The 12911-nt window shown below is 46.2% G+C and overlaps 1 protein-coding gene across 1 annotated transcript in view; it reads left to right on the top strand.

Annotated features, from left to right (window-relative positions):
* Positions 1-12911, top strand: part of KDM2A (lysine (K)-specific demethylase 2A) — a 120608-nt gene that overhangs the window by 74584 nt on the left and 33113 nt on the right. The window contains exons 10-12 of the mRNA XM_015409682.1: positions 5739-5892; positions 6371-6486; positions 12748-12874. Of these exons, the coding sequence (XP_015265168.1) occupies positions 5739-5892; positions 6371-6486; positions 12748-12874 (397 nt within the window). The remainder of the gene's footprint in view (positions 1-5738; positions 5893-6370; positions 6487-12747; positions 12875-12911) is intronic.

Below are 12911 nucleotides of genomic sequence, written 5' to 3' on the forward strand. Positions count from 1 at the left end.
TCGAGGAGGTGTCTGTCCTTCTGCAGAAGAGAGCCATCAAACATGTACCACCACACCTCCAAAGGACGGGATTTTATTCCCGATACTTCACAGTCCCGAAGAGAGACCGAGGCATTCAACCCATATTAGATCTAAGGGAACTGAATCGTTTTGTGACCTACTACCGCTTCCGCATGGTGTCCCTACAACAGATCATGCCATTGCTTCAGAGACAAGTCTGGATGGCCACCCTCGACCTTCAAGACGCATATTTCCACCTTACTATCCACCCCTTCCACCAGCAATACCTACGCTTTGCGATTGGTCAACAGCACAACCCTCCGTCACTGCCTTCCAAATTTAGAGGCTACTGGGCCTGATGGCTGCAACTACGTCGGTTCTCGTCTTTGCCAGACTCAAAATGCGCCCTTTACAGCTCTGGTTTATCCGCAGCTACGACCTGTAGAAAAACGCACACACTGTCGTCCGTACGCAACCCTCCGTCACTGCCTTCCAAATTTAGAGGCTACTGGGCCTGATGGCTGCAACTACGTCGGTTCTCGTCTTTGCCAGACTCAAAATGCGCCCTTTACAGCTCTGGTTTATCCGCAGCTACGACCTGTAGAAAAACGCACACACTGTCGTCCGTACGCAACCCTCCGTCACTGCCTTCCAAATTTAGAGGCTACTGGGCCTGATGGCTGCAACTACGTCGGTTCTCGTCTTTGCCAGACTCAAAATGCGCCCTTTACAGCTCTGGTTTATCCGCAACTATGACCTGTCGAAAAACACACACACTGTCGTCCTATCCCCTCTTCCCAGCATACCACTTTGGTGGACTGTCCCTTCGAATATCCTCCAGGGAGCGCCCTTCCACCCTCCGTCACCCGAAGTCACCATAACGATGGATGCACTCCATGGGCCTTTCTGTTGGAGACAAATGGGACGCGCAGATGAGGAAGCGACACATAAACTTCCTAGAACTGCTGGCTATACAACATGATATCACCAGCTTCCTACCTTTAATTAAGGGAACATGTGTCACGGTCCTCACGGACAACACCACAGCGCTCTCTTATGTCAACAGACAGGGAGGCACTGTTTCCCTATGCCTCTGCAACCTTGCCATCCAATTGTGGGAGCTTTGCATCGCCAACAACATTTTCCTCATGGCCACTCATATTCCCGGACACATGAACGTGCAGGCAGACCATCTAAGTCGAGCAGGACTCAGCCTTCACGAGTGGGACAATGCTCAGCCTTCACGAGTGTGGATGAACCCAACATACCTCCTCCCACTCTTGACTGTGTTGTGAGATCCCCAAGTCGATGTCTTTGCCACCAGAAAAAACAAAAGGTGCCCTCTGTTCTTCTGTCGAGGAGGCAGGGATTCACAATCTTTGGGAGATGGTCTCCTTTACCCTTGGTCCACGGGACTTCTTTACCTGTTCCCCCCCTTACCTCTGCTTCTGAGAGTGGTCCGCAAAATACTCAGAGACGCCGCAGACTGCATCTTACACCATGGTGGCCGAGACAACCTTGCTTTTCAACAGTCTTCGAGCTATCACAAGGAATATACCATCAATTCCCTCCGGCTCAGGACCTTCTCCTCCTCCCCGACTCCCCTCTTCTCCATCACATCATACCACAGTTGAAACTGACGGCATGGAGAATAACATCACCGGCTTCTCCGCCCACGTAGCGAACGTCCTGTGGAATTCAAGGAAGCCTACTACGCGGAGGTCCTACGATTATAAATGGCAAAGGTTCTGTTCTTCCCTAGGTGATGACGCCCCTCGAGCCACCTCAGTGGGTCTCGAAAGAGTTTTTCAATTCCTCCTCTTGTTAGCTGACTCATGCGATCTCAAACTCCTAGCATGGAAAACGGCCTTTTTAATTGCTGTCACCTCGGCTAGGCGAGTGGGAGAAATGTTGGCTTTCCGACACGATACACCTTACCTGTCGTTTTTGCCAGATGGAGTCCGCCTTGTACCGGACATTTCCTTCCTGCCTAAGATGGTGTCAGAGTTCCACCTGCAGGCGGAGGTCTTCCTCCCTGACTTCTTCCCAAATCCAACATCAGCGGAGGACAAATTATTACACACTTTAGATGTGAAGCGGGCTCTCTTGTTCTACCTCAATAGAATGCACCCAACTACACGAGACTCACAACTATTTGTCTCGTACGTTTCACCAAGACTGGGCGCTCGCATCACGGCTCAGCGCCTGTCAAAGTGGATTGTAAGTCTGATCCATCTATGTTACTTATTTATTTATTTAATTATTTATTTTTCATATTTATATCCCGCCCTCCCCAATGGGCTCAGGGTGGCTCACAAGGGCAAGGTAAAACCGAGCCATAATTAAAACATATAATACATAATAAAAACATCCAACATTAAAACAGTGGTGCTCAATCAGTTACTAAACGTAAGTCCAAGATGACTCAGCTCAGTTCTTCTCCAGAATCTTCTAAACATTCCCAAGTTCTTCCTCAGGGCCTCGTCCTTTAGGTGCAGTGACGGTGATGGTATAGTGGGGCTGCGGCTCCTACTCAAAAGCCTGGTGGAAGAGCTCCGTCTTGCAGGCCCTGCGGAACTGCATAAGATCCCGCAGGGCCCGGATCTCCCCCGGGAGCTCGTTCCACCAGGTAGGTGCCGCCACCGAAAAAGCCCTGGCCCTGGTCACAGCTGATTTGGCATCCTTGGAGTAGTACTTACTTGCTAAACAGCCATTACCTGGCCCTATCAGGGCTCATTCTACCAGGGCTGTCGTGACTTCCACTGCCTTCCTCCAGGGAGTGCCCCTGCTGGACATTTGTAAAGCCGCTACGTGGGCCATGCCTAACACCTTCATCAGACACTATGCCCTAGACGTCCGTACGAACACCAGTACCAGCATGGGACGTCACATTCTATCTTCGGCTACGCAGTAAAGAACCTGCCAGCACCCTCCTCCAGGTAGGCTATTGCTCGCTAATCTCCCATGGGTGTGAAGCACAGAGACCACGTCGAAGATAAGCAGGTTGCTTACCAGTAACTGGTGATCTTCAAGGGGTCATCTGTGCATTCACACCACCCGCCCTCCTTCCCTGCTGCTGTCAGCTTCTACATTTTTAATGGGGGTTGATTTGCAGCGGTTTGAAGGAACTGGCGGGATTTCCGCGCCCACCCCTCTAGGCATGCACGGTGGGGTTCCTGCGCATGCCTGAGGGACTGGGTGCGAAAATCCGTTAAAAGAGCTTGCTACTGCACCGATCGATCCAGCACGTGCGCACTGAATCCCATGGGTGTGAATGCACAGATGACCACTCAAAGATCACCAGTTACTGGTAAGCAACCTGTTTTTCATACTTCTACTTCTTTCCCTCCTGCACTACCTACTTATTAATTAGTTCAACATTAACCTTATAGAAATTTCCCCACTGAAATTACTTTAAACATGTTTTATAGTCACATATTACAACCATTAGTTACTTAGGTAAAATTATTTAACAATGTCCTCTTAATACCCAACAATATTCTACCAGGCAACATTCTCTTTTACCCTCATCTCAACCTGTTAAAAGTATCTTCATTTTCCCATTATACCAGCAAAAAAGGCTATTCTACAGTATAATTTACTTTGCTTATTCTTGTTTTCAGCAGCATTTTTTTCAAAACAATTGCTCTTAGATGCTTTATTTTTTTGTATTCAAAAAGTTCTATTTCCCTTGGTGGGCATCTAAGTATCATTAGCTCAAACCTCAATTTTCTGCTACACCTTTTCGTTTTTCCCCCCATGCGTCTTACTCTTTCTCCAGCTTTCTTCGCCTTTTCACTATAAGGGCGTCTCTTTTGGCCACAAAAAAGTATTTTGAAGGGTTCTTTAGTCCATGTCCTTGGCTCCCCTTTTTCCCCTGTAAGTACAGGAAATACTTCTTGTGATGCCTGCTCTTCAGGAGCGTCTTGACTGTTAAGCTGCTCCTCTTCCTTTCTCTCCTCACTCTATTTTTCTTTTTTAGTTGTTCTTCAAAAAAGCTTTAAGAAATTTATTTTTTCATGAGGGGGAGTCTACCGATTACCTCAGGCCTTCGGGCTACCCCCCCCCCCAATGTTCCCTCTTCTTCGCTTCTTTTATTGAGAAGAAGTGGGACTTTTTCAACAGGTGCAGAGGTTGCGGCAGCAAACTTGCTCGTCCCGACCGTCATACCCTCTGCATTTTTTGTTAGCGCGTCTTCTTTCTCCCCCTCCGGCGCCATTTTAGTCTATTATTTTAGTTGAAATCCGTCTCAAAACTCAACAATCGTTATAGCTCCAACTTCTTATTCAGATTAGTGCTACAAATTAATTAAAGTCCCAACAAGTGGATTCTCATGCCCCCATACAGGTTTTGTTTACCTTTTGCTCCGTTCCTCTTTTTGGCCGCTTATACTTTCCTTTTAGGGATAAAAGTATTCCTGGAGGCTCTTAATAAAGGTTTTCGCCAGTTCCTCTTTATTTCCCTTTTTTCTTCATTGTGTTGTGATAAATTAATCTTCTTTACAAATATAATTTAAAAGGACGATTGGCTGCAGCTGTGTGGAGCATGGCGTCCGTGCTCCACTCTACCCTGGGAAAAATGGCTGTTTCGGGGGGTGGGTGGACTTTATGGCATTATACGCAGCTGAGGCCCCTTCCCAGGCTCCACCCCCCAGATACCCAGGTGTTTCCCAACCCAGAGCTGACAACTCAGCCCCACCCTGAGACCATCATGGATGACTGGGGATTTGAACCGGAGTCTCTTGAGTCCTGGTCAGGTACCACATTGGTTCTCCTTTATCAACTATAAATCATTCTTTCTTGTACCAAATTGAAAGAATTTGTGGACCTGAGTTTGCCTTTATCTGGCCAGAGGATTTATAAAGATTTTGCCCTGTTCTTGAGTCTTTCTAGTGTGATTACATATATTTCCCCACTTTGTGATATTTTTAAAAATAGTGTTAAATTGAGTGAAATTCCCATTCCATTGGAAATTTGTTTAATTGCTATTTCAGTGTGATTTTCAATCATTCTCATAGTAAATAATTTTTTAATAAGTACACTACCATTTCAGTGCTGTAAGTAACTTGCAGTGTGTTTAAGCACGTCTTGAAGTAGAATTTTTCTGTAGTTGCATACATTTGTTGAATGTGAGTTGTCATAGTCTGTTCCTTAATAATGGAAAGAATCAAAAGATGGCATATCCTAAGACTGCTACAAAATGCAGGCCATAAAGTTCTCACTCACTCACTGTCTCTTTAATGATGGCTTAAGTTCTTTGTATTCTTCTGCTCTGTGCTCTGCTCACTCTTGGCATACCTTACTACTGCAGTGGCTCTTATTTTTTTTAGAACTGGAATGGCTCTGCACTGATTTTGCAGTGTAAGATTTTATTCTCATTTGTACATCACTGACCACTTTATCAAGGCATTCTGTACTTTCATAAACAGTAATCCCCTCACTATTCACAACACAGATATTGCAATAAAGGAGGTTAGTGCCATTTCAGCATTTAGCATCCATACCAAACTAGTGACTACATTAATAACAGAGGTCATGAGATGTTAGAGACACGTGAATAATGATGACCACAGTGGAGATGCAATTAATGTGCTGAAGGGAAGGTCTCACTAAAGTTACTGTCCTTAAATCAGTTGTATAGTTAAAATGCTCCTTGAAGTTACTTTGAGGCTGGGCAAGATGCATATCCTAATAGGTTTTCAGATAGATTAAAACCGTCCTATCTCTTTCTACTTGCAGATCTTCTGGTTAATCCCTCCCACTCCTCAGAACTTGGAGTTATATGAAAACTGGCTGCTCTCAGGGAAACAAGGGGACATTTTTCTTGGTGACCGGGTGTCAGATTGTCAGCGTATTGAGCTCAAGCAAGGCTATACCTTTGTCATACCCTCAGGTGTGAGGATGTAAACAGAACTTCTAAATGTTGTATTACTGAGATGTTTCTGGTGGTTAGCATTGGCAGTATAGTCTGAGATTAAACAGCTGTTCCCTGCTTAGTCATAGTGAGGATGTCTGCTACATACACATCTTACTTATACTGGAGGAAATTCAGGGGTATGGGATACACTCAGCTGTAGAAAATCAGGAACCATAAAACAACCCATATTCACTAATCCAAGTCAAAGCATTTTTTCATCGTGACTGTTGAATAAAACCATACATGGTCTTTATATAGAAACTTATCATAGTTTAAATAACATTAAAAGGAGGAGCTGTGATTAACAGAAAGCTGCTTTCTCTGCCCCATTGGTGACTTTGGGTTCCAAAAGCATAAATCTGAAGCTAGAAATTATAGAAATCAACTTTTAGGAGACATGACTCTTAATGATGCAACTCTAGAAAGGACCTAAATGCAGTGATTCCCCCTTCAGGTTGGATCCATGCAGTGTACACTCCTATGGACACCCTTGTTTTTGGTGGTAACTTTCTGCATAGTTTCAATATCCCTATGCAGTTGAGGATCTACAGCATTGAAGACCGAACACGGGTAAGCACTTTCAAACCAGAATTCATTTTTTTTCAAGAGCAATATTGTAGCTCCATAAAGAATTACCTGTTTGTCTTTGCTTCCTGCTTAGACCGAGGAAAAGGGAGGTTAAAATTATCTGGGGAGCATGTACTATTATACAGTATATTGTTTTAAGGGGATACATGCATGTGCTAGTTTATATTTGGAAAAAGAGTTGACTGACTTTCTGATGTTCCATACTACTTTGATATTCTGGCTGTGCTTAATCCTTGGCCAAAGTAATATTGCATTAGAACACTTAGATTAATAAACAGTTGAGTTGCTACTAGTTATTTCCTACAAAATAAATTCAGCAGTCTCAGACTAGAGAGCAAAACATAAGCTTGGGCCAGCAAAGAAGATTAATTGTAACTGCCCATGTTGCCAGTCACACCCCCCCCCCATTATTCTGAATGATGGTTAACTTCTGTTACTGCAAGAAGTTCAAAGTGTACTGATTATCAGGGAATTTTGCAAATATCACTGTGTGTGTACCAAGTATGCAACATTATCATCAAATGCCTTCAATCCACAAGAAGTTAAAATACAAAGGTATCTTAACATTTCTCTATCCCACCCTTCCTCCAAGAAGCTCAATAAGTATACATGGTTCTCTCTCATATTTTCACAACAGCCCTATGAGGTAGGTTAGAGTGACTGGCCCAAGGTCACCTAGTGAGCTTCATGGCAGAGTGAAGATTTAAACCCACATCTCCTAGGCACTGTTTTCATCGTCACCAACACTCAGCACTATGCCACAGAGGCAACACACCACACAAGACATTAGATGTGATACTTGGGGGGATCTCATTTTCCCCTCCCCCACTATTTCCTGCTTCCCTTTCTTCTCCCCTCCTACTGCTTTTGTCTGTCCTGCCCACCCACCCACCAAACCTATCTTTGTCTCCCCCAAACCTGGTTTCCCCTCCTTTCCTACCCCAGCTGCCTCTTGCTGGGAAAAGTCACAAAGTTGGGCAGTGCTGGCTGCTGAGTCCTGTGCCTGAGTTGGAGCTGGGCCCAGTTGCATGGTGGGGAACCCACAAGAACTTTCATAGGGCACCCCATTTTCCCTTGTATCCCCCTCCCTACACAATTTATTTATTTATTTCAATTTCTACCCCGCCCTCCCCACAAATGGGCTCAGGACGGCTAACAAACAGGGGCACCATGTGCCAATACATAAAACCGAATAAAACCAGATAAAACAGAATAAATATCAAAATTACGTAAAGTGCTCAATGCTGTTGCTCTTAAATTAAGACAAGGTGGTGTCCAGTAAATATTGCCTCCATTCCCGTACGAAGTGCGATCATCATAGGGCCACTCCGTTCCCAGTTATCAGGCGGGTTCGTTGGTGATGGTGGCAGTGGCGGCTCCTAGTCGAAAGCCTGGCGGAAGAGCTCCGTCTTGCAGGCCCTGCAGAACTGTACAAGGTCCTGCAGGGCCCTGATCTCCTCCGGGAGTTCATTCCACCAGGTAGGAGCCGCCACTGAGTAGGCCCTGGCCCTGGTTGCAGCAAGCCGGGCCTCCCTGGAATCACTAGGCGATGTTGTGCCCCAGACCGTAGTGCTCTTTGGGGTATATACGGGGAAAGGCAGTCCCTCAGGCCATATAGGGCTTTAAAGGTAAGAACCAGCAGTTTGAAGTGAACCCGGTACGCTATTGGCAGCCAGTGCAGCGCTTTCCGCACAGGCTGGATGTGCTCCCATCTAGGGATACCCACCAACAGCCTGGCCGCAGCATTCTGCATGAGCTGCAGCTTTCGGATTTGCGACATAACTTCTTTTGGCATTGACTCGATGTTAAAACCACAAGCCAGGGCTCTCTGGTCATTATGGCAGCGGCAGCCCCTAATTAAATGCCTGGCAGAAGAGCTCCATCTTGCAGGCCCTGTGGAACTGTGAGAGATACTGCAGGGCCCTGATCTTCTCCGGGAGCTCGTTCCACCAGGTAGGGGCCGCCACTGAAAAGGCCCTGGTAGTACCTAGCCTGGCCTCCCTCAGGCCAGGGGGGGGGTCAACCGATTTTGAGACCCTCTCTGGGGTATATAAGGGGAAAGGCGGTCCCGTAGGTATGTCGGACCCCAGCCATATAGGCCTTAAAAGTAAGAACCAGCACCTTGAAGTGGATTCGGTATGCTATCGGCAGCCAGTGCAGTGTCCTCAGCACAGGCTCAATGTGCTCCCACCTGGGGAGGCCCATCAACAACCTGGCTGCGGCATTCTGCACCAGCTGCAGCTTCCGAATCCGCGATAAGAGCAGCCCCATGTAGAGAGCATTACAGTAGTCTAACCTCGAGGTGACCATCTCATGGATCACTGTAGCCAGGTTGCCATGGTCGAGGAAGGGAAACAACTGCCAAATCAGCCTAAGATGGTAAAAGGCCGACCTGGCAGTGGCTGCCACCTGGGTCTCCATAGTTAGGGAGGAATCCAGGAGCACTCCCAGACTCCTAACCTCTGGCGCTGGCACCAATGGCGCCCCATCGAAGGTCGGGAGAGGGATCCCCAACCCCGAACCACCCTGACTCAGGCACAGGCCCTCTGTCTTCGCTGGGTTCAGCTTCAGCCAACTCAGTCTGAGCCACCCAGCCACGGCTTGCAAAGCCCGGTTCAGACCTTCTGTGCTGGAGTCCGACCGGCCGCCCAACATCAGATAGAGCTGGGTGTCATCTGCATATTGATGACACTCAAGCCCATACCTCTGGACAATCCAGGCAAGGGGGCACATATAGATGTTAAACAACATCGGGGAGACCACCGCCTCCTGAGGCGCGCCGCATTCAAGTGGGTGTCTTCGGGACTGCTGCTTCCCTAGCGCCACCCTTTGTCCCCGACCCTTGAGGAAAGAGGCAAGCCATTGAAGGGCAAGCCCCTGTATCCCCACATCAGCGAGGCGGTGGGTCAGCAACTGGTGGTCGACTGTGTCAAACGCGGCTGACAGATCTAACAACAACAGTGCCACCACTCCACCTTGATCCAGGTGCCTCCAGAGGTCGTCAGTAAGGGCGACCAGCACTGTCTCTGTCCCATGTCCCGGGCGAAAACCGGACTGGAGAGGATCTAGGACGGAAGCGTCATCCAGGAAGCTCTGTAGCTGTGTCGCCACCACCCTCTCAATTAATTTGCCCAAATAGGGCAAATTGGACACCGGCCGATAGTTGGCCAATTCGGTCAGGTCCAAGGCTGGTTTTTTCAAGAGAGGGCGGACCATTGCTTCCTTGAGTGCCTCAGGGAACTGCCCCTCAGAGAGGGACTTGTTGATAATCTCCCTTAGGGCACCTCGAAACCCCTTCTTTCCCTCTTCCTGGCAAACCCCCATATCCTCACCTTTCCCTGCTTACGTCTCTGCTTCTGTCAGGTAGCCCTGTCATAGATCTGGAATGTGGAGGGGTACCCTCCTTCTCGTTCTCAGCTCTCTTCTGCTCAGCTACTGTGTGCTATCTTATGCTTGACCTTGTAGATATTCCAGCTGCAGTTTACTTGGCTGGGAAAGTCAACGGCTTTTTTGCTCTGCCCGCTTGCTTTGCCGCACGCGTGAGATATATCCATTGGCTCATGCTCACAGGGGGAATGTTTGATTTCACTATAAGTCAGAGGCCCTAGTACTGACGGCCATTCCTGACACAAGCTGTACAGGTGTTCTTTAGTAGTGGATTAACTAATAAACAGTTATCTTCTTATGAAGCCCTGTGTGGTGTGACCTGACTAGGGAACCTGACAGCTTCCCACCCACCAACCACTTATCTGCCCTGTATGTTCAACTATATTATTTGTTCATTTATACCCCACCTTTCTCCACAATTGGGACCCAAAGCAACTTGCATAATTCTCTCTTCCATTTTATCTTCACAACAACCCTGTGAGGTAGGTTAGGATGCCTGGGTATGACCAGCCCAAAGTCACCCAGTGAGCTTCTATAGCAGAGTGGTGAATCAAACCTGAGTCTCTCATCCTAGTTTGAAACTCTAACCACTACACCACACTGGCTTTTGTTGGGTGAACAGTAGAAAACAGTCAGGCCTGGGTGAGTCATGCAAGTCAGGTGGTAGCAAGGCACCCGGTGGTTGCTGCAGCATGTGGCCTCAAAAGAGAGCCAGTTTGGTGTAGTGGTTAAGTGCGCGGACTCTAATCTGGGAGAACCGGGTTTGATTCCGCACTTCTCCACTTGCACCTGCTGGATGACCTTGGGCAAGCCATAGTTCTGGCACAGCTGTCCTTGAAAAAGAGCAGTTTCTGTCAGAGCTCTCTCAGCCCCACCTACCTCACAGGATGTCTGTTGTGGGGAAGGGGAAGGAGTTTGTAAGCTGCTCTGAGGGCGGGGTATAAATCCAGTCTCCTCCTCCTCCTCCTCCTTGTCAAAACAGCCCTGCAAAAGTCCCTACCCCCTCTCCCTGCCTTTCACTGATAGAAACCAAGGTTTTAACTGGCAATACTGTTGTAGGGCATTTGGTTTGTAAAGCTACAGGTGCTGCTTCTGTTATTTGTGGGGGGGTTAAACCCCTCCCCCCCGGTTATTTGTGTTGTTTAACATTGTTACTTTTTATGTGTTTCAGATTTTTCTACAAACCTGGGGCTTTTCTCAGGTTTGTAGAACAAGCTGTCTTGTCTGTTCATGGCTCCAGTTTCCAGATTTAAGTATCTACAGATTTGGCCATTTTGAGAATTAGATATATTGATATGCATATGATGTACAGATCTCAGATTTAGTGAGAACTTTGTGTCTGATGACCATCAGCTAACACCTTAACGTTATTTTTTAAAAAACAGTAACACAACATTTTCTATCCCTTTGTTTTAAAATCTCCTTAATAAAATTCAGGGGGAGGGGGACTAACACCTTACTGTTAGGTTAGATTCCTGTTTGCTTTGTGCCACTTTAAATTTCTGGGGGAGAAATCTGGGATTTAATTCTTGGTGCAGAGTGACCAGTATAAAGCTTTTCTCTGCTGGTTACCAGAAGCATTCACAAGGTGGAGGAATGAGCTATTTAAAATCCTGAATTTTCCCCATTTGCCCCCTGAGTTTTATAGATGGTCCCAGGGCTATATGGGACTGCTGATATAGTTCTCTCCCTGAATATGACGGTCCTGCTTAGCCGTCATGGACAGACTGTATGCTGTATTCTAGATGTAGCCATGCAGTATATCATTTGCCATACTGGTTTTGTGTCCCTTACCTAATATTGGCTAATGTAGATATGCATTTTCCATTTCTGGAGCACACTGAGCTGACACTTTGTGGCTTTACCACTAACCTTAAAATCTGTACTAGGTAGTTGCAGCTAATTCAGACCTCCTGACCTTTGTCCCAGTGTACCTTCTATGAGCAATCTCATATATTTTTCCCTGTTGCCTAGCTTCTTCAAGCTTTTCAATTGGTTTGGGATTTCACTGTCCAGAAATTTTGTTGTCACCCAAACATTGCTTACTAGATTATTTATACACAGCACTACTGATTCCAGTATGGATAAATGGAAGACCACCCATACTGTTTGCTTCTCCTGTGTGAACACTGTCAGTGTCTTCTTCCACTCTGCTTCTTGTTCAGCCATTTTCTAACCAGAAGAAGAGCGGTTGTCTTATTCCAGATTTGCTAAACGTTCTTAAAAGGGATTTTGACAAAAGCTTTTTAGAAATCATACTATGTGATGTGATGTCTATCTACATTCTTGACAATTACAGAGAAATTTTAAAAGTTGATGAGATGTGACTTTGCTTTGTGATATTTAATGCTTTCTACCAGTTTATCTCAGACATGAGTTAGACTGACAAGACTGTAATTTCACTGAATCCTTAGAACCTTTTTTAAAAAACTGGTGTTTTACTGACTGCTTTTTAGTCTTCTGGTAAGGTGACTGATTTTAGTGATCAGTGGTTTCACTTAAGGTTGCAAAAGAATAAAATATTAGAGACTTCAGTATTCATTGATTAAACTGCTGAGCAACTTTTCTATATGTTGCAGTGGCCCAATCTCACAGTAAATTTCTATTAATTGAATGGGGAGCAATTATTGCCAGTTCTCTCTTCCCACTGCAGACCTACAACTCCAGGAGCAGCATTTCAGCCTGCAGCTACAGGGTTGAGGCAAGGAAGTCCTCTTCCACTGTCAAAAATGCCTTCTGGTATCAGTGATTTACTGTGGGATCCAAGCCCCTGTTATCTTCCAAATAAGGTGTATTGGTGGAAGTATATAATGGCCTGTTTTTTACTTGGTCTTCTCTTACCTTACCCTTTGACAGGTCCCAAATAAGTTTCGCTATCCCTTTTATTATGAAATGTGCTGGTATGTACTAGAACGCTATGTCTACTGCATCACCAGCCATTCTCACCTGACTAAGGACTTTCAGAAGGAATCGCTCAGCATGGGTAAGAGCTGCTGTTTTTCACCTGCTACTATAAAAAC

The sequence above is a fragment of the Gekko japonicus genome, unplaced genomic scaffold (assembly GCF_001447785.1).
Source record: "Gekko japonicus isolate JY-2015 unplaced genomic scaffold, Gekko_japonicus_V1.1 scaffold3120, whole genome shotgun sequence".
Classification (NCBI taxonomy): Eukaryota; Metazoa; Chordata; class Lepidosauria; order Squamata; family Gekkonidae; genus Gekko; species Gekko japonicus.